This window comes from Hyperoodon ampullatus, assembly GCF_949752795.1.
Source record: "Hyperoodon ampullatus genome assembly, chromosome: 15".
NCBI lineage: Eukaryota > Metazoa > Chordata > Mammalia > Artiodactyla > Ziphiidae > Hyperoodon > Hyperoodon ampullatus.
The window spans coordinates 80,429,801-80,453,997 of record NC_136928.1 but is presented as its reverse complement, the minus strand read 5'-3'; the positions used below and the strand labels follow the sequence as shown (position 1 = coordinate 80,453,997).

Genomic DNA, 24,197 nt, shown 5'->3' with positions numbered 1-24,197 from the left:
GGAGGTTTGGAATTGTGAGATATTTTGGGGATGTATGTGACTGAAGTGTATGTAGAGACCTGGTCATTGCCCGTGAGGTTTCCTGCTGTGATGAAGAGCATATGTTTTTCCTTCAGGTTGACATAGAAATCAATGGGGAAGCCGTGGATTTGCACATGAAATTGGGAGATAATGGAGAAGCATTTTTTGTTCAAGAGACTGATAACAATCAGGTAAGGAAGGCTGGGTGGTGAAGCTCACTCCCACATTTTGAGCTTTGAGCAGTGCTCATCTGGGGGCGTGTGTGGAGAGGTGATACTGGTGCCGGCTGTGTGGGTGACGGAAGAGGAGAAAAGCGGCTGTTTACCTGTCCTCGGGATTTGAGCCACAGGGTGAGTGTGTGCTATGTCTACCCAAGACTCAGCAGTCCCATCCTGCTGCGTTTGCTCCCTGTTTCCAGGGAGACAGAGGAGTTGAATGACACTGGCCTGAAACCGTCATCCAAAGCATACAAGTTATACTCGTGTGTCAAATCTCAGACGGATGAAATGTTCTAATTTTTGTCTAGTGAGTGACCAAATCACATTACTTTTTTACTATGAAAAAATGTTTAACAGCTCTGTTGAGATATAATTCTCACACCATGTGCTTTAGCCATCTCACGTGTACAGTTCTGTGGTTTTTAGTGTTTTCACGGATACGTGCAAGTCATCCCCGCAGTCAATTTTAGAACATCTTCATTGCCTCAGGAATAGACTCTGTGCCCTTTAGCTACACCTCCCCTATCCCTAAAGCCCTAACTCCCCACCACCCTGAGCACTAAGCAACCACTAATCAAACTTTCTGTCTCTATAGATTTCCCTGATCTGACCTTCCATCTGAATAGAATCACATAGTTTGTGGTCTTTTGTGCCTGACTTCTTTCATGTACCATAATGTTCTCAAGGTTCCTCCGTGTTCTGGCTGTGTCAGTACTTCATTCCTTTGTATGGCCGAATAATATTCCACTGTATCTGTAAACCTCATTTCGTTTATCTTTTCATGTGTTGGTGGACACTTGGGTTTGTTTCCACCTTTTGGCTGTTGTGAATAACGCTGTGTACAAGTTTTCGTATAGACACATGTTTTCATTTTGGGGGGTATATACCTGGGAGTGGAATTGCTGGGTCATACGTAACACTGAATTTACCACTGAGGAACTGCCAGACTGTTGTCCAAAGCTGCTGTACCACTTTACATCCCCACCAGCAGTGCATGAGAGTTCTGATTTATCTATACCCTCATCAATACTTGCTCTTTGACTTGGTGATTCTAGCCATCCTGGTGGGTGTGAGGTGGTATCTCATCATGGTATTGATTTGCATTTCCCTAACGACTACTGATGTTGAGCATTTTTTCATGTGCTTATTGGCCATTTGTATGTATTCTTTGGAGAAGTGTCTATTCAGATCCTTTGATCGTTTTTTATTGGGTTATTTGTCTTTTTATCCTTGAGTTATGAGTTCATTATATATTCTAGATATGAGTCCCTTATCAGATAGATGATTTGTAAATATTTTCTTCCATTGTGTGAGTTGTCTTTTCACTTTCTTGATGTTGTCCTTTGAAACACACAAGTTTTAAATTTTGATGAAGTTCAATTTATCTGTTTTCTCTTTGTGGCTCGTGCTTTTGTTGTCACATCTAAGAATCCTTTGCCAAGTTCCAAGTCATGAAGATTTACCCCCGTGTTTTCTTCTAAGACAAACCATTTCTTTTTACTCTTTCATTCACTGGGAAAGCCACTTTGAAGGGATCTGATGTAGAGATTCCTCAATAAAAACCACTTGAACTAGTTCCTTTATGAGAAGATAGCCTTTATAGAGGAACGGCTCTAAATAGCAGCTCTAAATAGCTCCAGGCTCTAAAATGAATGCCCATAGTTTCAATTTCAGGACAAAAACATCCCAGGCTCTGCTTCCTTTTGGTCTTCGCAAAGGTGCGATGGTCTCTCCCAGCCTCAGCCTTACCACTCAGATGTGGATTTTATACGTGTAGCACATTGTCTGATGCTCTCTAACCCGCTTTATTTATTTAATTATTTATTTTGGGGCCATGCCGCGGCCTGCGGGATTTAGTTCCCTGACAAGGGATCGAACCTGAGCCCCCTGGAGTGGAAGTGCGGCGTCTTAACCACTGGACTGCCAGGGAAGTCCCTCTCTAAGCTACTTTAAACTATCAGCAGCATGCTTGTTAATCCCCCCCTCTTTTGTATATATTCTTTACTTCTTTTTTTCCCTAGGTTTTCTTTCAAACTAGTTTATTTAGGGGTTCCATTGTCTCTCCTTAATACATTTTAAGTATTTCTCTTATGCTTCTTCACTCAGTAGTTCACCTAGTTCCGGGTGTCATCTTGATCAGCCAACCATCTTCGTAACAAGGTTTATTGACAAGTCCTGGATTTTCTGATAGAGCTTCATTAATTTCATTTACTTCTGATAGAGGAGAACGGAGCTCACGAGCAGCTTTCACGCTTTCCAAAGCACTAGACTCCTCTTGTTTGTTCAGTTCTGTTGCGACTTCAGGCAGACTCAGTAAACAACATCTCCCAAAGCTTCCTGTGTAAAACTGCTGATTCCCACTGTTCCAGTACCGTTTTCTGTTGTTATCCATTCCTGTTTGTCTGTGAATTTTTGCGTATGTGTCAGGCTGTATGTACAGTAGTTACATTGTTCCATTTTATCTGACAACGCTGTAAGGTCGGGATTATCATTTCCATTTTTCTGATGAGGGAAACAGACTCAGAAGAAGTTAAGTGACTCTGCCCAAAATCACGTAGCTCATCAGAGGTGGAGCCCTACTTTTTACTACTTGTTACCAGGTTTCTGATAAGAAATGAGTCATTTGACAATAAAATGATTGCTATAGTTTTTTAAAAAAAACTGGTGAATCATTATAAAACAACTATTAAATTGACAGGCGGTGGAGGTTTTTTTGTTTTTTGTTGTTGTTATTTTTGTTTTTTTGTAGAGAAGAGGGTCGGGACCTAATCATTTGACAGCCACATACCTAGGTGTGCTCTGGTGCAGGTGGGCACTTGGGGCACGGTGTGGGGACACTGTCAGATGTTTTGTTTAAAAATTATTATTATCCTCTTAATTCAGTGCATGTTAAAAACACACACACACACATTCTCTCTTACACACACACACACACACACACACACACACACACTAGAGTGCAAAACGGAGTCCAGTTCCCAAGGTAGTGTGATGACTCCAAGCCCATTTTTTCCTCTTTACCCTGGAAATTTCAGACCAAGTTGAATTTTGATAGCCTGAAATAACTGATAATTACCTCACTTTGTTATAATTACAAAAACGCAGGATTCAGTACAAAAGGGCAGTTAGTGACTTGTCAACTTTATGACCACCTGTCAAATTTGGCAGCCGCGTCTGCGGATTGCCGTGACCGCCCTCTGCTCCCCACTGCCCACGGTGCTTGGGCTCCGGAATTAGCGCTGGTGGGTCGTCGGCACCACCGGCTCCTTAAACCCCAACTATCGCCGCTCCTTCTTGGAAATGTGTTCTGTCTTTCAGGAGGTGATCCCCATGCACCTGGCCACCTCCCCGATCCTGTCGGAAGGAGCCTCGAGGATGGAGTCCCAGCTGAAGAGGAACTCCGTAGATTGGATAAGAAGCCTGGACTCCAACACGTCAGCCCAGGTCTTACCTCCCAGCGAGACCCCTTCAAGTGGCTCTTTAGTGAAGAAGCGAAGGAAGAGGAGGAGGAAGTCGCAGCTGGACAGCCTGAAAAGGGACGACAACGTGAACACGTCCGAGGATGAAGACATGTTCCCCATAGAGATGAGCTCGGACGAGGAGGCCGAGCAGCTGGACAGCAGTAGGTAAATGTGGGTGAAAGGGAGGGCCGCAGTTAGAACTGGGGGAAGTCATTGTTTAGGATGATCCTTTTTTTTTTTTTTAAGTTGACGTATAGTTGATTTATAATGTTGCGTTAGTTTCAGGTGTACAGGAGTGAATCAGTTTTTTTAATATATACGTATATATATATATATATATATATATATATATGTATATATCTGTTCTTTTTCAGATTCTTTTCCCTTATAAGTTATTACAGAGTATTGACTAGAGTTCCCTGTGCTCTGCAGTAGGTCCTTGTGGTTTATCTATGTTATATATAGGAGTTCGTATCTGTTAATCCAAACTGCTAATTTATCCCTTCCCCTTTGGTAACCATAAGTTTGTTTTCTATGTCTGTGGGTCTATTTCTGTTTTGTTCATTTGTATCTTTTTTTTTTGATTGCACATATAAGTGATATGGTACAATATTTGTCTTTCTCTGTCTAGCTTACTTCACTTAGTATGACGATCTCTAAGTCCATTCATGTTGCTGCAAATGACATCGTTTCATTCTTTTTGATGGCTGAGTAGTATTCCATTATGTATATATACACCACATCTTCTTTATCCATTCATCTGCTGATGGGCATTTAGGTTGCTTCCATGTCTTGGCTGTTGTGAATAGTGCTGCTATGAACATTGGGGTACAGGTATCTTTTCGAATTGTGGTTTTCTCCATATATTGGCCCAGCAGTGGGATTGCAATAGGATTATTCTTATAAACTTTTTTCCCCCCAGAATTTCTTACTCTTCTGTTAATGCATTTGAGACTGAATTTTGGAGTCCTGCAGGCCCGATTCTAAAGTAGCATAAAGATGGGATGTAGCTTGTGACAGAGAGACGATTGGTAACATCCTTGGTGATAACTCCAGCTTTCCAGATCAGAACCAAGAAACAGGAGCTCAGCAAATGAATACTTCATGCATGAAACCATTGTTTCAGAACCCGCTTATTCTTATTTGAGCACTACCTGTGAGCCTGGCAGTTGGGCTGGTGGATAGTTGGAGGCCGATCTGTTATAGACTTAGGGCCACAGGTGAATGTAGAACATGACCTGTTTCTCCACAGCAGACTTTTCAATTTTGATGAGGCCCAAAGTTGAATGGACACCTGTTGTTATTTTTCTTTGCTTTTAATAGTGTGGCGGAATGCTGTTTCTGGGTATTACTATTGTGGTGAAAAATGCCATTTTTAAAAGCCAAAACATTTGTAAAGAATATTTGGTGTTTCATATTTTTATGTAATTCAGTGTAATTTTTGATCATTGTTTTTGTGTCTTGTTAACACAAAAGAAGGGAGAAGGATGGATAACTGAATCGTTTTGCTGTACACTTGAAACTGACATAACCTTGTAAATTAACTATACTTCAATTAAAAAAAAAAGGGAGAAGGAACATCAGGATTAACCTCCTGCTTTGTTATTTAGAATAGAATTTTTTTTTTTCCTGGCTAAAAATAAAGGCACGTTGGCAACGTCGATTTTCCTAACTGTGGCCTCTGATCTGCTGTGGGCTCAGAAGCTGGGTGGTTGGGTTTATTACAGTCCCCTTCCCTGCGTGGCTTTTAGTTCCAGAACTTAGTGTTAGGTATTTCATATAACATCCAAAAATAGAGACCAGTGGCCTCTGCGTGAGTGAAATAGTGAATCCTATTTCGTTGAGCATGCTATACCTGAAACGAGGTAGCTTTGCAACCATTTCATAATTATAAGACTACGATTGGTTGTGACATTTACTTAATTCTGCTAGACGAAACATTATCTGTGTACGGCCATACAGGGATTTGGTAGCTCACTCGTGCATGGCAAGAGTTTTATTAACCCTCTGGGTACGGTTTTGGGCCCAATCTACCTCTCGGGCTTTTGCGACATGAAATGTGAAAGACAACTCCGTAGGCCCTACAGTGTAAGTAACAAGCAGTGTGGTCATCGAGCCCATGTCTAAGTCCCAATTCTTGAACAAAATCACTTTACATTTATAATTCAGCCAAAGCATGAGCACACAAAACATTTCTCTGAGTCACTTTTTTCCTGTCCACATTCCTGGAATGTGCCTGGAATATGCCTGGGTAGTTTATTTATTTTATTTTTAAAAATCTTATTTATTTATTTATTTATTTTTGGCTGCATTGGGTCTTCGTTGCTACATGCGGGCTTTCTCTAGTTGCGGCGAGCAGGGGCTACTCTTCGTTGCGGTGCATGGGCTTTTCATGGAGGTGGCTTTTCTTATTGCAGAGCACAGGCTCTAGGCACATGGGCTTCAGTAGTTGTGGCACATGGGCTCAGTAGTTATGGCTCGCGGGCTCTAGAGCGCAGGCTCAGTAGTTGTGGCGCGTGGGCTTAGTTGCTCCACGGCATGTGGGATCTTCCGGGACCAGGGCTTGAACCCGTGTCCCCTGCATTGGCAGGTGGATTCTTAACCACTGTGCCACCAGGGAAGTCCCGCCGGGGTAGTTTAAAAGGAGATCATGTTAATCTATGAAGTATTAGCGATAATCAAGGAAAAAATGGAAACTTGCCTTTATTATGAATCAATCACTAATAATTCTCTGACTTTGACTTTTTTTTTTTTTGTCTCCAGAACTCTTTCTAATGATATACCTCCTTTCCAAGGAGATATCCCTAAGGAAAACCTTTCCCCAGTCATGACTTACCCTCAGTCAGCATCTTACCCGAATTCCGACAGAGAGTGGTCACCTAACGCCAGGTGAGTGGCTGGTGTGTGTACGTGTGTGTTCACCTGTCCTGGTCCAGAGGATTCCAAGTCAGTTACAGGAAACGTGTTTCATAAAATAGTGAAATCTAACTAAAAAATGAAACAAATTAAGACTGGAAAAAACACAGTTCAGAGTAGGAGGTACAGATCAGAATTAAAACCACAGAATGTGCAGATCATTGACTTCTATCTGATAGCAAAATGGAACTACAGATACGGCTCTTAGCTTCCCCAGGAGACACTGAAAGGCCAACCACTTGTTAAGTTACATAAAGCTAATTGTCAACAGGAGCAGACAGGTGACAGAGCCTTTCTGGATACTGAGCCCTAAAGTGGGGTTCAAGAGCAGAGAGGTTGCTTCGGGGGCCCCTGCGGGCATTTGGGGCTGTGAGAATGATGCCTTCTTCCCTTGCTGCGTTTACGAATATTCATTTCCCTGAAATGAGCTCTCAAGGGGCCCTAGACTTCCTGTATCAACTTGGAGAACCAGAGCTGCTCGGTGTGCCGGGAAGACTCTAAAGCCTTTAAGGCTGTGAAACCTGTGAGGATATGGGAGCCCTTCCGAGCAGTTTTCAGGACTGGGGTGGAGACAGACCCGAAGCGTGTCTTCTCAGCAGGGTAATATCACCCCTGTCGGGACAAAACCTGCTTCTGGGGTGGCAAAAAAATCTTAGATATTATAATAGTGTGTAGCCTCCGAAGGGCCACAGCACATAAGCAGATACATAGTATATCCATGGCATTACAGTTTCATGGTGGAGGGAGGGCTATTGGAAAAAAAAGGTCCCAGAGGTGTGGCGAGAATGGAAAAGAGGTTGGGAAGCACTGATCTAAGTGACGGCGACATCCTTAGGTTACCTGTGCTCCTAACGTGTTAGGTTTGCTTCTGGTCTAAAGGGGAGGTGTCGGAGCCCCTAAGCCCTGGCACGTGCTGCAGGGCTTCCCACCTGAAGCCAGGCTCACGTAGATACCACTCCCGGTTCCAGTTTGACCCGAGTAATCTCATTAATAAGATGGCATGGTCAGCGCTGTGTGCTGAAGTTGAGGTTGGAGAAAAATGGATGCAACACATGCCTGGTTTCTAGCCAGGACCATGACAGTGAATGTTTGTCAGCCAGGGTGGGGCTGGGGGCCTGTGGAGTCCCCTCATGGGGGTCTGTCTGTCCTCAGGCCAGCCCTGTCCAGTAGAAACATAATGCTAGCTACATATGTAATTAAAAATTTTCTAGTGACCATCCTTAAAAAATGAAAAGAAACTGATGAAATTAATTTTGATGATCTATTTCAATGACCTGGTATATCCAGAATATTTTCATTTCAGGTAATCAGTTTTTTAAAACATTATTGAGCTGTTTCACATTCTCATTTTCATAAGCCTTTGAGTCGTGTATCTCATATGTACAGAACATCTCAGTTCGGACCAGTCACATTTCAAATGCTCAGTAGCCACATGCAGCCCATGGCTGTCATATTGGACAGTGCAGGTGTAAGACCTTTCTAGAACCTTGTACGTTCTCTCCCTAGGTCTGTGGAGTTAAACCCTGAGGGAAAAAACACAGTACTTTTAGGAAGAAAATGATGTGGAATATTTAGAAACCACTAATAGGTAGAAAAATCTGTTCAAACACTCTAATTTTAAGCATTTAGAACAAATGTTTTAAACACAATCCCGAATATGTTTCTCTGTCTTTCATGTTTGGCTCTGTGAATGCAGAAGAAGGACCATGTCAGATTAAGTGATCTGGTCACTGTTAAATGCAATTACAAATTAGGATAAATAGATACATTCCCATACTTGGGTTTATGTGTTTTCTTTTAAGAGATAGTTACCAGCCCAAATTATCAAACCTTTTGGAATAAGTCATTTGATTAGGCACTAAATTCTGACCCAAGAAAAGCAAGCTTTTATGGGCATATGGTTGAAATAGAAAGTGAAATGGGTGTCTTGGCAGTCTCCTGTTTTTGTGGTTCAGAAGATTCATGTTGATTTCTTAGTGATTTCAACATGTGATCCTCTGCTATTGTTCGATGCCCAAGTACCTTCACTTTCTTAAAGATGTTACTATGGAGAGTAGTCAAATAATTGATAAGAAATTTTGTTTAATTGAATTGACCTGTGATTTCTCTCTCCTTTAATGTGGATCACGTGGCATCCAGTAGCCTGATAGATTGCAGGGGGCACCCCCCTCGTCTGGCAGTTGCGACCGAGGGCGGTCTTTCTAGTTCTTGCCCTCCACAATCTTCCGACTTCCACGCTTCGGAAAGGTAGATGGGATATCTTCCCACCGTGGATGTCTTTGATAATAAAAACTTTGATCTAACTCTTAGAACTATGTGTTGCCATTAACCAAATTACTTATGTGGAAAATATATATAGATTCTATGAAGTGAAAATGTAGATTTAACTCTTATCAATCTATTTTACCAACTAACCAAATCACTTATGAAGAAAATACGTATAGATGATTACTTTTCCTTTCATATTAAGCATTTGTCGATGGTTAGATTTTTTTTTTTAAAGTACTAAATTTAACTCTCTGGAAATTAGGGTCAAGCATATAATTCTTTCTAATTTTGTGAAGTGCTTTGAAAAATAGAACAATGCATTGAAAATTGGGAATATGATCTCTGTTTTGTGTCTGGGGTTGTTCAACAAATAAGTTTACGAGACTTTTTTAAGATGTTGCTTAAGCAAAAGGAGAGTTATTATTATAACTCACTAAATAGCTTATGGACTTTCCGGGACGTCCCTGGTGGTCCACTGGTTAAGACTTCACCTTCCAAGGCAGGGGGTGTGGGTTCAGTCCCTGGTCAGGGAGCTAAGATCCCACACGCTTCACGGCCAGAAAACCAAAACATAAAACAGAAGCAATATTATGACAAATTCAATAAAGCCTTTAACATGGTCTACATTTTAAAAAAAAATTCCTAAAAAAAATAGCTTATAGACTTTCTGCGTAATATAATCAGATGTTTCCACAGCATTTGTAGCATAGAATTTTGGAGAATAGCATAGGATGGACTTGAAGGTTTGGGGTCCTAGGTTAGAGTCTTCATCTGAGGCAGAGGCCTTAGATTCCTGCCTCCATTCCCTCAACGTTGCCCACGCTTTGACCTGCCTGCTTTGTAGACTTACAGGGTTTTCTTTAGAAACCTGAACAGAGAAGCTGTGATTAACTTCTACCAGGGAAACTTTTTCTTTTTGATTGAACAACCCAATCTCAGGACGTACTTCACTCACAGGTTAATGTGCAGAAGAAAGGCCATTTTAAAATGAGGTCAGCTAAGTTGTGAGCAGTTATAACTGATGTCCCTGATTGGGATTTCGGGAAAAATGCTGAAAACTATTATGGCTAATAAATGCATTCGTTACGAAAATCAATCAGTGACCTTGAAGCTTACTTTTTTGAACAGCCCTTATCTTAAAAGTCTAATACTTGGTAATCATATTAGAAATTTTGGAATCATCTTCCTCATCGATCACACTCAGCATTGGTAGTCTTTTTCCTCATTCATCTCCTGTCTGTCTGAATTCTCTCAACAAGCAGCGCAGACTGTGCTCACGTATTTGGGTGCAGCATCCTTCCGAGAGGCTGGTGCGGCCTGGCGGGGGGCAGCGTTTATTGTAGTGGCACAGTGAATGTGAGAGGTGGCACGTCTAGCTTATGGCTCACACAGGGCTGGGTCCTTTGTGAATATGAATTTGCCCACCTGCATGCCTCTATGGAAACCGTGTGGCTTGTAGCTTTTATCACAGGATTGGAACGTTAGGGGTTCTGGAGTTGAGCGGGGTGACAACCGCGTTCAGTGTGTGCATTCTTCTAGAGTGGGGTTTGGTAAACTACAGCCCAGGGCCCCAATCCGGCCCACCCTCTGTTTCTGTGAAGTTTTATGGGGCACAGCCAGTTTGTCCATATATTGTCTGTGGCTGCCTTTGCACCGCGCGGGCAGAATTGAGTAGTTGCTGCAAAGATCACATAACCCACAAAGCGTGGAATTCTTGCTACCTGGCATCTTAGAGAAAACGTTTGCCGACACCTGACTCCAGAGCAGGCTCAGTCTCAAGGGCCTGACTTAATTTTGTGCGGTGGGTAAAACAATGGATTGTTCCAAAGAATTTATAACAAAATATAAATAACTTGTATTCTTTTCAAACAAATGATTTGAGGTTTGGGTGCAGCGCCGATGAGGGTAGGAAGCCAGGTACGATGGATTTCCCCTGTGATGCCTCTGGAGGAAGAACGACCCAGGTCACAGTTGTCAGCACAAAGGCCCCTCGCTGGAGGCCACAGCGCTCCATTTGCACACGTCACTGATATTGAACCTGTAATTCTGGACACTTCGGTGCCAGAAAAGCATTGACCTTTTGGAGAAAAGCAGACTTAGGAAACTAGAGGAAGCAAGACAGATGGGAGGTGATGAACACTTCACCTCTCAGATGTCTGGAGGGCCCAGCGTTCCTTCTCAGGGGACTCCTTCCTTATGGGCACGAGTGTGTGTGTGTGTGTGTGCGTGTGCACGCGTGCATGCATGTTCATGCGTGTAGAGGTGTCCCATCGTTTACACGCCCACGGTATGCTATCTCAAGGTCCTGCTCTCCGCAGACTGGCCAAGCGGAGCCCGAGGGCTGCCACGTGCCGTTGACATGGGTGGAGGGCAGCCGGCGCCCAGGGAGGAGGAACCAGCCAGCGTCCCCCTCAGTGTGAAATGACGGGGAGAAGCAGCATTTAGTCTGTTTGTCTGAATGGCTGGACTAAATAGCCAGGAGCAGTTTAGCCGTTCAGGGTCCCTATTTGTCTGAAACATGCTGTGTGTCATCCACGAGCTCTCCTTGTCCTGGCAGGAAAGTTCTGTTCCCTTGGAGCTGACATCTCACTTGAACAGATAAATGAAACCAAGCACATGATTGAGAGGTGACTTAGGGGAGACCGTGTGAGGTCTGTGAGAGAAGGTGCAAAAGGAAAATTGCAAGGGCTTGCTTTTTCACGTCATTTAAAACTGTCATCTTAGAGGAAATGGTGCAGGAGATGGAAGACCAGAGATCATTAAATGGGTCTTTCTTCTCATCCGGATGTTGTTTAGAAGGCTGTGAGAACTCTGTAGATAAGTTAATGGTTTCTGTGCTTGGACAGGGGTATGATGGCTCAGGGCTCAGGACTGAAAATGTAGAAAGCGCAGAGAGGCAAACCCAAGTTACAGCCACGTAAAAGCTGGTCTGAGAAGTAAGCATCATGATGTGTTGTTGCAGGAAGAGCTTAGCGCATAGGAATCTTTGAAGTATTCTTGGAAGATACAATATGTTGCAAAATCTCAGCTTGGAGGTCCCTGCCACGTTAGTGAGTTATTGGTGGCATCTGGCATTTGTGGTAAAGTTGGCCCATGATCAGTTTCCCGTTTCATCTCTTTTTTCCAACTTCCCCTTTTAAATGCGCCTTCTTCTCATCTTTACTTACTTGGAATTTGGCGGCAGGTTAGGACAGGGCTACCCAAGTTGGGAGCACCTTCCCCCATGGCACGTGTTCTATCGACCCCTGGTGGCCACAGAGGGGATAGTCATGAAGCCGTGGACATAAGGCAGTGGCAGGTTGGGTGCATTTTTCTGGGCTCTCCCGAACCGTAGAATTCTGGGCCAGAAACAGTTTTAAAAGTTTCCCTTCCCACTTTAATCATGCGTTTGTGTTTTCTTAAGTCCTTCAGTTTCCCGACCTTCAACACCTAAAAGTGATTCGGAATTGGTCAGCAAGTCTGTGGACAGGACAATGCAGAAGAATAATCTAGAAATGCTCTGGCTTTGGGGAGAATTGCCCCAAGCCGCAAAGGTAAGTTCCACCCCCGCCGCCCGCTCAATTCTTCCATGCACCGAAGGTAGTTTCGAAAAACATGTAATGGGCACAGTTCTTTCTTTCAAGAAATTTTATTTCATATTCCAATGTGTTACAAGAATCTTGAATTATATTACTATAATGCAAGCTGGGGCTTTTTTTTTTAATAATAATATTGTAAGATCCTTGGAAGATGCTACGGCCTCTTGTATCCCCAGTAAATCTTAGTGATATGAATAAATGAATGAGTGAGTGAGTGAAGATTGAAAGCATTCCTGTTATGACTCAAGAAGGGTAGCTCTTTGGAGACCAGCTCTGTTGAGGCTGAAGTTGTGGGTTAAGTCCCCTTCTAGGTTATTTAGGTTATTTAGCTTTCACGGAAAATGCTGATTCCTCTGCCCACAAGTGGTAGTGCTGATCCGGCCAACCATCTTTACAAATTCATGTCATTCGTTGCTGGAGAAACGGCACGAAAGTGCAAACCCATCACTTCTTCCGGCAAAACAGTTCCGGCCACAGATCCACTGTTGCATTGTTTTCATGTGTGTTCGAAGCTGTGGGATCAGATACAGAAACGCATACGCTCTCCCCACTCTCTGGCCCACAGATTGCATTTCGGTTTCTGTTTGGATGAATCTTTTCCATAACTGGAAACTCCTTGGAGAGATAGAGTCAGAAATGCTAATTTCCCACTCGTGTGAACCAGCCACCAAGTCTACCCTTGTTCATTCACGTTTTGGGGGTAGACTTCATTGAAATGTAACACACGTGCAGAGAAATACCCAGATCCTAAGTGCCGAGATGAGTAAATTTTCACACTGTGAACGTGTCCACGTGACTTGCACCCAGACCAGGAAGGGGGGCTAAATCAGAACTTGGAAACCCTCCGACCCTTTGTAGTTACTGTTCCAACTGACGCCCGCCCACGCCCCCCGCAAACCCCCAGGATAAACCCAATCTTGACTCTAACAGCAGAGATTAGTTTTGCAAGATTCATCATGTTGTTGGGTGTAATCGTAATTCACTTGTTATTCTTATTACTGCAAACACCCTGTGGTGTGAATACACTTCCCATTTTCCTGCTGGACCTTTGCGTTCCGTTGCTAATCTCACTCACTGCTATCTGGCAGTTGATGTTTTCTGTGAAAGTTCATTCACTTTGGAAGTACTGTCCTTGGTTTCCAGACCTTTCGGCAGGTACGGAGTCACCAGGTGACTCCTGAGGCTTCACCGTGTCCTGCCAAGTGTGGGCATGGCTCTGGAGATCCTTGCCTGCCCAGGTGTTCTTTGGTGACTCAGTTTCTCTCTGACCTTCTCTCTCCCTCCCTGCCCCTTTGATCTAGTCATCTGCACACAAGATGAAAGAGTCCAGCTCGTTGAACAGTAGAAAAATCTGTGATGAGATGCACTTTCAAGCCATCCACAGTGAATCTTCAGACGCGTTTAGTGACCAGTCACCGACCCTGGCTGGGGGATCTCCCGTGCAGCCGCTGTTGGAGGAGAACAAGCCGCAGACGGAGGTGCAGTTTGCGAACGAAGAAGATGTCGAGGCCTTAGGAGCCGCAGCGCCCCCGTTGCCTACGATCGAAGAGTCCAAAGCCCTCTCTGCTAGCGCTGCCCCGGCAGCCAGCAAGACGGATTCACCTTCTAGGAAAAAGGGTGAGAATGCCGGCGCTTCCCGGCTCCCTCCTGCGAACTTGGGGCTCGGCAAACTACAGCTTCTTCCCCCCAAAGTTCGGGGTGCTTCAGAGTGGAAACAGGACATCTCTCCTGTTCGGTCTGTACCCTTTTGCTGAATATGTGAGTTCTCAGAATTTAGTCATAGAAAATCCGGCTTGAAGGAGGCCTCAGGGATGGTGTGGTGAGCCCCGCCCTGTGCAGGTCCGGGATGCTGGGGTCCAGCACACGCTGGGACGGCACAAGACGCTGATGACTCAGCTAATCTGTGCCCACCTCTCCCCTTGCCCCTAGTTTCTCTCTAGTGCATTATCCTGTTTTAATTTCTGCGTACTGTGTGTCACTATTTCAAATGATCATTTGTTTCTTTTTTTGCCTGACTTCCCTACTAGAACATATGTGCTCTACAAGGTCAAGAACCTTTTTGGTCTGGTTACCTGTTTCCGTGGTACTTAGAATAGTGGTTGGCACGTAGTGGGGGCTCCTTACATATAGCTGAATGCCCACCTGGTTGCCTGTCTGAGCAATGACGTTAAGCCTGTCTGTTAGCCGTGTGGCTTTGTGCAGTGTTCTAGGTTTGTATGAACCAGTGACATAATTCTCCAGCAGAAGTAAACTGGGAGGCTGCAGTCATGGTGCCCAGGGGCCGATGGTACCCTCTTTAGGGTACCGTGCTTCAGAGTCTTGATGGGGAAGTGCTTACTGAAAGCGTTATTGTTTAGTAATAATAATAACAAAACCAATGCCATTAATACCAATAATAATAATAATGGTAATCGTGTCAATATATCGAGTGCTTAGTACTCTTCAGGTCCTTCCCAGCTGGGGAGCTGAGGCTCAGAGAAGTTAGGCGACCGGCCCAGGCCACACGGCTGGCGAGGGTGGGAGCCGCATGCGAACCCGGGCCGTCGGCCTCGGCAGCGATGCTGTGCCGCTGGCTTCTAGCTCTTGGGTTTCTTGCAGTTCGGGCACTTCTGAGAACATCTGCACACTGTGCTAAAGTGCCCTTTCTGGAGACACTCAGAAGTCCATGAGGTTGTTTCTGGAGAACGGCGCTCTGATTTGACCCCTTTGCTGTTTTAGACAAACGAAGCAGACACCTTGGTGCCGACGGCGTCTACTTGGATGACCTCACAGACATGGATCCTGAGGTCGCTGCCCTGTATTTTCCAAAAAAGTAACAATCCTTTTTATTCTTCATACCGTTTTCTGTAATCTGAATATTGATCCGGGAGTCCGCTTTTTCCTTACATTTGATTAGAAAGTGAGTAAGAAAAGGCCACAGGAGGCTCATGTTTTACTGTGAGAAGAAACCAATGAAGGCAGTGGACTCTGTGTAGTTGTGAGTGTGTGGGTGTGTCCCCAGGTGGCATCTGAGCGGGAACGCAGGCACGAGGTCTCCTCCCCGATGGCACCAGGGTGGTGTCGCAGTGGTCAGTGGCCCGCAGCCCGAATCAGTGGCAAAGAGCGGGCAGCTGTGTGGCCTTGTCCCTCCCTAGGGGTGAGTCCCCCGTGGCCATTGGGGGCCCATCTTCAGTTCTCCCGTGATTTGCAGGGAGGGCCAGATCCTCGGAGCGTGTAGCAGAGGACTGTGGCCTCTTAGGACAGCGTGCTTTCTCTTCCGTCGGTTTCAGTGTGCCTGGAGAGGGTGCAGGGAGTCGTAGAGGCCAAAAATGACCGTCTTCCCTCCTGAGGTTGTTCACTGAGCTTGTCTGTCTTTGTCGTGGTGCCTGAATGAAAGTCTGTCCTGGGATGAAATCATTGGCTCCTCTGATCGCCAGAGCCCCTTGATATCCACGTGAGACCTCACAGCCCGTTCCACTCTTCTGCTTCCAGCGGAGACCCTTCTGGGCTCACAAAACACGCCAACGACAACGGAGCCCGCTCAGCCAACCAGTCCCCGCAGTCCGTGGGCAGCTCTGGCGTTGACAGTGGCGTGGAGAGCACCTCGGACGGCCTGAGGGACCTGCCGTCCATCGCCATCTCCCTGTGCGGCGGCCTCAGCGACAACAGGGAGATCACCAAAGGTACCGTCTGGGAGCCGGTCCTCAAGCCAAGAGCGCCCCCTGGTGGCCGCCGGTGGGAACGGCTCAAAGCCTGGGCTCCTAGAATGAGTTCAGGTTACGGGCGATGTTCTCTGGCCCGGTTAGTGGAGCACACGTGACCCACTGTTGCTCAGGACCCGAGCGCTGCTGCCTGGCGGTTGGCTGACCTCAGGGTTCTGTGGGTCACACGTGGCTCTAGGCGACAGCAAAGCCGCTGGGGTCACGGGTCATCAAGTGTGCTCGCAGAGCACAGCAGGTGCCCGTCCTGCAGGGGTGTCCCAGGGCGGCAGCGTCCACACGGGGAAAACGCAGTACATTGCAAGTGTGCAGTAGTGCCGGAGGAGGGAGGGATGTCTGAGCAAGTGCTGGGACACATCCCGGCTGCATCCGAAGGGGGCACCCACCCTACTTATAACAGTGGTGTCCCAGCGTCTTACGCCAGTTATGTGGTGAGGTGGCCCTGAGACCCCCAGTCGATGCAGTCAGCCATTCCAGCTGATGATTCCTGGACCTGGTGGCCCTGGGTGTTTCCCACCCCCAGCCTGCCGTAGGCAGGTCACCGCACTTTCATTTGTGACTTTGTCCATCCCCACGACCACAGAGGGGGTAGGCGAGGTTCCTATTCCCACGTTACACGTGAGGGAACTGAGGTTTGGGCAGGTGGATCACTCCCCAAGGTCACACCAGTGACTGTGACTTAAACCTGGGTGGCCGGACCTTGAGCCCTGATCCCCGGTCATCTGCTTCTGCGGACACGTGTGTTTACCGCAGTCCCACACGCCTGCTGCTGCGTAAGCACGTGTGCACTGATTAAGGGTCAGCCAGCCCCCCGTCCTCCGATCGCCCCACCTCCCTCTATTTATGTGCAGACACTGCCCCCAAACTAACGGAAGCTCCCTTTGAAAATAGATTTTAAAAGATTGTCTGCACAGTTGGAATGTATAAACTCTCAAAATTCCTGTGAATATGAGAGAGTGAAAAACAGGCCTGGTTTTTGAACCAAACTCTCCTTATGTTTTCCCTATGCTTGCTTTCGCAGATGCGTTTCTGGAACAAGCCGTGTCGTATCAGCAGTTTGTGGACAACCCTGCCCTCATTGATGACCCCAATCTTGTGGTGAAGATTGGGAATAAGTAAGTTCCTCCCGAAAGTCATTTCAGCTGTCGTGTGATAGTGCTTCAGCTTCAGTTTCTCAACTATAGAGACCTGGACGATAGCTCTTGGAAATGTATGAAATTAAGTCTTTGTTAAAAGTCTGCTACCGTCTCTTCACTCTTGGCAAAATGCTGCGTCACTCTATAGCAAGAACCTTGACATAACAGGATCCCGGGGCGTCTACACTCAACTGCATGAGATTTCATGATGGGAGGTGTGATGTCACAGCCTTGGCCCGTGGGGCTCGGCCCGTATGATGCGCAGGTGTCGCACGGTAGACTGTGCACGCACCCCGTGAAAGCTTCGTTGTCTAGGGTCAAGGGGCGTGCACGTGTTTTTACAGACTGTTGGCAAACTTTTCTCTCCAAGAGGAAGCCGTGGACGTCTACGCGCTAACTGAGGGTCCTAGTTTCCTTTTTCTTGAAAGGTGGCAAGAAACGCCCCAGCGCGTTGGTGGTGGACGCGCCGCGGGGTGAGGGCTGCTCTCAGCGGGCCGCTTGGTCGCCCGCCACGCCATGTGTCGTGCCAGACGGCCGTGGCCGCTGTGGGTTTGATGGAGGAGGGGCTCCTGCAAGGGCGGGGCATGTGGGGGTCTGGGCCGGGGTGCTGGCCACAGTCTTGGGCTCTTTAAGGACCCAGCTGGGGTTCCAGAGCCTTCCACGACCGCTTTTCAGGACATGAGGTTTTCAGTCTGAGCCTTGGTCTCCTGACGTCTTTTTTGTTGTTTCGTGTCAGATACTATAACTGGGCGACGGCGGCACCTCTGCTCCTGGCGATGCAGGCCTTCCAGAAGCCTTTGCCAAAGGTGAGCTTTACCATGAGGAAGAAAGGGACGTGGAAAATGATGGCGAGATGAATGGGGGGGGTTGGAACTTAACTTAGATTTTTTTTTTTTTTTTTTGCGGTACGCGGGCCTCTCACTGCTGTGGCCTCTCCCGTTGTGGAGCACAGGCTCCGGACGCGCAGGCTCAGTGGCCATGGCTCACGGGCCCAGCCGCTCTACAGCATGTGGGATCTTCCCGGACTGGGGCACGAACCCGCGTCCCCTGCATCGGCAGGCGGACTCTCAACCACTGCGCCACCAGGGAAGCCCGGAACTTAGCTTTTCATTTAGAAACCACGAGGTGAATTACACTGTGCTGTTTGGAAGTCCAAGGGTGTAAACGTCAGGGTCTCTCTTGCACCTTGACTGTCCTTCCCCCCTCCTCGCAATCAAGGCAGTCCCCTGTCCCCGCACCTGCCGTGCCAGGGACATAGGTGGAGGCAGAGCAGACGGGCCGACGTCTGAGCCCAAGGGAGACGAGGGGAGAAAGGGCGAAGGGTGGGAGCAGGCAGCAGGGTTGGGCGCAGGGAGGTGCTGTACCAGATGCCAGGTGCCACCGTCAGCATCAGGCGTCCCTCAGCCAGGAAGCAGGTCTGGGGCCGGTGGGCCGAGGAGGAGCAAGTGCGGGCTCCGGGCAGCTCGTAGCTGCACCTGAGCGCAGGTGAGCGGCTGCAGGGAAGAGGCAGGGCGAGGGGCAGATGCACCGCCGCGGCCCCGCTCTGCCCGCCTCCTCCCCCTGCCGGCTCCCTGGGCCTCGCCTGGGATTGACCGTTTCCCGGCGTTGGGTCTTTCTAGCAGATGCTGCGTTCTTTTTGCTGCAGAGGCCACGTCTCACACTTGCCTCCTTCATGTGCTTAGCGAGCGCTTTGTGCTGCCGGGGATGTTGTGGTCTGTCGGAACTCTCATCTCTGAGGTTCCTGAAGGTCTAAGCCGACTTCGCTGAGCCCCTGCTCTCTCCCTTGTGGTTGTGTGTGTGCGTGCTTTGGGATTGTGGCCTCATCCTTGGTGGTGCTTTATCTGTGAGTATCCTTTGTGGACGGGGCTGAGGGCATGTTCTCCAGAGTGGGTTTTGTTTTGTCCTCGGCAGCTTCTGCATAGCATCCATGGCCCAGGAGAGACGTTTATGTTACGTGTCTCAGCTCTTACAGATCAAAAAGAAGAAAGAACAGTGCACTAGATATTTAGTGATAAAGTTCACAGAAAAAGAAATGACTCCTGAACTTAAAGAAATTAGTCTTTGTGGTAGGCGTTCTCAGTCTTTCTACAGGTTGTCAGTAATTTTTTGCATTCTGTTTTTGCTGTTTATCTAATATAGAATTTATCTTTATATGTAGAATTTTTCACCGTTTTCTTTTGTGGCTGCTGGGTTTTGTATCACACTTGGGTATTTTGAGAGTCATGAGTGAGGTATCAGGAACCAAATCAGTTTTTTTTTTTTTTTTTCTCTTCAGCTGGTTATTGAATCAGGATGCTTTGGTTGCAAGAAACAGAATGACTACAAGTGCCTAAAATAATTGGGGTTTATTATCTGGCATAATAAGAATGTTAGAGGTTGGTAGTTTCAGGCTTGATGAATCTGCATGAGCTTCTTTGATTTCCTTGGCTTCCCCTTTACGATCCCAAGATGACTGTTTTACCCATCATCTCATACGACTGCATCCAAAATAGGAAGGATAGAGGCAGGCTTCTCACATTTCATTGGCCACAACTTGGTCACATGACCACCTCCAAGCCAGTTGTTGGCAACACAGTGGAAGGGCCAGTCAAAGTGGTGCTGACCAATCGAAGTTTCTCCCTTGGAGTTGAGCCTGCCTTCCCAGAACATCCTGTACAGTGTAGTCTGATTCTCAAGCAAAGTGTTGGCTATGTTGGCAAGAAAGAAAGGGGATGATTCACCCAGGGAAGCAACCGAGAGGGTCTGTCAAAGCTACCTAATTATCCCGATACCGTTCATTAGATAACTCTTTCTCCCACTGATAGGCAGTTACAACTTGATCATATTACTACTTCCTCCGTGAATTTAGATTTATCTCTGGACTTTGTCTTCTGTTGCATCAACATGTTTACTCATGTCCCAACACTGCTTTCTTTTAAACACTATGGTTTTTAAATGTATTTTAATAAAATAAATTTTATTAAGGCTCATGCCTACTTATTATTCTGTCTGAGTTTTCTTGGCGAGTTTTGTTTGTTTGTTTTATAATTGAACTTTAGAATCAATTTGTCTAGGTTTGAAAAGAATCCTGTTAGTTTTTTTTAATTGGAGTTTTGTTATATTTATGGATGAAATAGGAGGAATAGGGTAATTGACATCTTCATTAATTGTCCTATTCGTGAATTGGGTATGCATGGTTTGCTTTTTGGTGTATTTTGTGGTTTTCTTTTGTGTCAGGTAGGGATTTTTAAATGATAGAAAGAAGCACACATCAGGCTAAATATGTGAATTACTTCTCTTTCCATTTACCTGCAACTCGTTCGGTTGAAAGACTTGAATCTTTCTTTCATTACTAGCTGAGGTATCAGCTACCTGATAGTTCTGTAAACCAAGGAAAGGAAATTAGATAACATTTACCTTGGTCCTGGAAGTAGCCTCAAGATGGCTATTTTGTTCTTTGGAAATATGTAGAAAATTATTATTATTTTTTAAAAATTTATTAAAGTACACTTGGTTTACAAAGAAAATTATTAATTAACATTTAATCTCCTCCTATTCAATTGGCATTTATTTAGGGCAAGAGTATGAATTTTCTTTTTAATACTTGAGCTTTTAAATCAAATACATCTATTAATACTCAGTGTACCAATATTTGGAAACTTACATTTACTAAAAAGATCCTGTGCATTTTACCTTTTGTTGAAGACTGCTTACCCTATACCTCCTGTTAATCATTTCATTTTTTATTTTATAATCATCTTATTGAGAATAACAGTATCATAATCAGTAAACCACTTTAATTTGAAAACTTCTGGTCTGACTAATCACTAATGATTTTCAATGCTTTCTTTTTCTGTTGTTGTTGTGTTGTATTTTATTTGTTGTTTGTTTATTCCTTTAACATCTTCTTAAGTCTTCATGCTTAAGTTATCTTAATGTAATTTTGGACTCCATTAGGTTTTGTTTCTCAAAAATTTTTAATCCGCAAATAGTATGTTGTGTTTTCTCTGATTTTTTTTTTTTTTTAAATCTTACTTTAATTTGCATGTGTGTGTCTTTTGGTTTGAATGTGCTAAGTTGATCTTTTTTTGGTTCCATTATTTATGTTACCATCCGTTTAAAACAGGCCACGGTGGAATCTATCATGAGGGATAAGATGCCCAGAAAGGGAGGAAGATGGTGGTTTTCATGGAGGGGAAGAAACAGCACAATCAAAGAGGTGAGTCTGAAAAACAAGAGCATTCCTACTTAGCTCAGTGAATTTTGGTTTTGGGTAGTAGGGTTTGTCTTCACGTGCGTGTCAGTGAAAGAAGCCATCACACTGAGTGTGCAAGAGTCAGGCCTGCCACAGGGTATGCGAAGGCAGCACAGAATGAGGGGAGGTGGAGAAGGGCCCGGAGCGGTGAGCAGAGTTGCCGTCACCTCCTGGCTCTGTTACCTCTCAGCCTGGGGACCGTGGTCGGGTCACTCCTGCTCTGTAACGTGTCTTCATCTGTAAAAAGAAGAGATTCAACGTGATGTTTAAATTTTTTTTTTTTAAGTTAAATATCTTCCTGTTGCTTGTGAGAACAGTTTTAACGAGGTAGACTTACAGCCTAGACTAATTCCCATTAGTTGTTTCACTTCGGTGGCTTTGGCTTCCATATCTATAAATGCCTATAATTTGTTTCAGATCTTTGCAACCTCTCAGCCTGTTTCTGGAAGCACTTTCTTTGCTTGGCTTCTGTGCCAGTGTGTCTGCCTGGTCTTCCCCCCAGCCTCGGGGGCTGTTCCTCCCCTGGCTCAGCCCCTTTGTAAGTGGGTCCTCAAGGGTTGTCTTAGAGCCTTCTCTCCTGCTTCGACTGCCTGTTTTTCCCTAGGCAACCTCATTCACGCCCATGCGATGACTTCATTTTTATTAACAAGGAGGGCGTTTTGTACTCCATGTCCATTTGTCAGATAGCCAACTAGGCAGATATCTCCACGTGGATGCTTCAGGCACTTCAAACTCCTCATTTCTGAAATCGATCTGATGGTTTTCTCTAGAGTTCTTCCTTTGTTGGACCACCGTCAGAAAATGGCACCACTGTCCATCCACAGGCTAGTACTTCCTTCTTCCCTCACCCCTCCTGTCAGTTTTCCATCCTAAATATCGCTCAGGCTTTCCATTTCTCTCTAGCTCCACACCCCACAACTCAAGGCTGCCACCTTCCCTCTGAGGATTGCTTCCAAATGGTCTTTTTGTATCCATTCTTGCCCTTTCTTCCTCATTCTCTGCAGTTGGCATTGGTCTATGTAGTATAATGGCCGCATTTATATTTCTCCCTGCTTAAAAGCTTTCTGTGGTTTCCCAGCGGTCTTATAATTAAGACCAGTATCCCTAGCATGGTCTACAGGACTTGTGTATCCTGGCCCCTGCCTCTGTAGAGCCTCACCTTTTGCCATTCTCCCCTGCACTCTGTGCTTTGGTGTCCCTGGCTGAAAGTACATTCTACCCCAGGACCCTTGCACATGTTATTTCTCTGCCTAGTGTTCTTAGGACCCCTGTCACCCTTCTTCACTTAATTAACTAGCATCTCAAATGGCCCCTTCTGGGCAGGTTAGTCTAGTCTGCTGTTCTCTGCTCTCCTAACCCTGCCCGTGAACTTTTCCTTCACAGGTTTTCTCATCGTTTATAATTATACACCGATTAGTACGACTATTTGATTAACATCCCTGTCCCCTCCAGACCCTAAACTCCACGAAGGCAGAGACCACACGTGCTCGTGGCTTGGATCCCTGTGGTCTCCCGAGCACCCGTTTTGGGACCCAGAGCAGGGGTCCGGCAGATGTTTGAGGGAATGCTGATTATACTTTTGGAATCTAGTGTGAAGAAACCCCAAGGGCAGCGGGCAAGCTGGTTATTATAAGCGTAAAAGAAATCCCAGGAGCTCAGTTTGTTTATTTCATTAGTTCAAAGGGAAAGAGTCTGTTGGGAGGGTTTCATCAAGATAAAACTGTTCTTGGGCATTTTCTGTTGGCATACCTGAGCTTTACTGACTGTCCCATTATCTCCAAGGGGTATAAACACGGTAGAGCAAGCATGCGCTTTACTTTAGGAGACTTAAAGTGTAAGAGGCCTTTCTGATTCTCTTACTGGAGAGCAGAATGTTCGAGAATTTAAGATGAAGGCTACTTCAGAGACCTATTTTTGCAGAGTGTCCAGAGTTTCATTAGTTGGAACTGAGGAGAATGCGGCGTGCAATAAGGAAGAGTTACGAGATCTCTTAAAAACCTGAAATATATTTCAGATAGATACCCATTTTTGCGCTGGTCTAATAAAGAATTGTCAATAGTGGCGGCCAAGTTACCTGCCTCAACAGATAAATTAAACATTAACTGGGCCTGTTCTCACATCAATTATTTGCATGCTTATAAAAAGCTAAAGAATATTTGAAAATCGCTGGTACCCATCAAATGTTAAGCTTGTCACCCTGTTACACTGTTTCTATCACTCATTTTCTTTATTCATATTAAACACATCCATCTCTGCCCCCCTGACCAAATGACCACGAATCATGAAATTTGATTGTACATTCTTTGTCCTTTGACACACCTGTCTGGCCTGTGATGACTTCCTGTGACGTCTGTGGGGCTAGTGGATGTTCTCCTCTTCCTTTGCCTGCTGCGGGCCAGGCTCTGTGTTTATGTGCAGCTTCTCCGTGGTCCTCATGGCAGCGTTAGGAGAGGCATGTCATCATCCCTGTGTAGCTGGGGAGGAAACGAGGCTCCACAAGGTTGCATGACTTGCCCGAGGCTCCTAAGCCAGGGAAGCAGGACTGGGCCCAGAGCTCTGAGAATTCCAGAGCCCTTTCCAGTACATCAAAGGAGCATCTTCTATTAAGAGCACGCGGTATTGAGAAAGAGAATGCGCCCATGTTTTTCTCAGGCAAAATATGGTGTG

General features: G+C 45.7%; 1 protein-coding gene across 5 annotated transcripts in view; it reads left to right on the top strand.

Annotated features, from left to right (window-relative positions):
- The window catches only part of LPIN1 (lipin 1), a gene marked incomplete at both ends in the record, with an annotated part of 115,791 nt that overhangs the window by 65,443 nt on the left and 26,151 nt on the right, over window positions 1-24,197 (top strand). For 2 of the 5 annotated variants that reach the window (XM_079721366.1, XM_079721364.1), the window contains 11 exons: window positions 117-212; window positions 3,558-3,865; window positions 6,464-6,589; window positions 8,756-8,863; window positions 12,288-12,417; window positions 13,764-14,079; window positions 15,181-15,274; window positions 15,934-16,124; window positions 17,182-17,275; window positions 18,033-18,102; window positions 21,402-21,494. In XM_079721366.1, the coding sequence (XP_079577492.1) occupies window positions 117-212; window positions 3,558-3,865; window positions 6,464-6,589; window positions 8,756-8,863; window positions 12,288-12,417; window positions 13,764-14,079; window positions 15,181-15,274; window positions 15,934-16,124; window positions 17,182-17,275; window positions 18,033-18,102; window positions 21,402-21,494 (1,626 nt within the window). Of the gene's footprint in view, window positions 1-116; window positions 213-3,557; window positions 3,866-6,463; window positions 6,590-8,755; window positions 8,864-12,287; window positions 12,418-13,763; window positions 14,080-15,180; window positions 15,275-15,933; window positions 16,125-17,181; window positions 17,276-18,032; window positions 18,103-21,188; window positions 21,267-21,401; window positions 21,495-24,197 lie in introns of all 5 variants that reach the window. The other 3 variants (XM_079721365.1, XM_079721368.1, XM_079721367.1) reach the window with 3 other exon arrangements.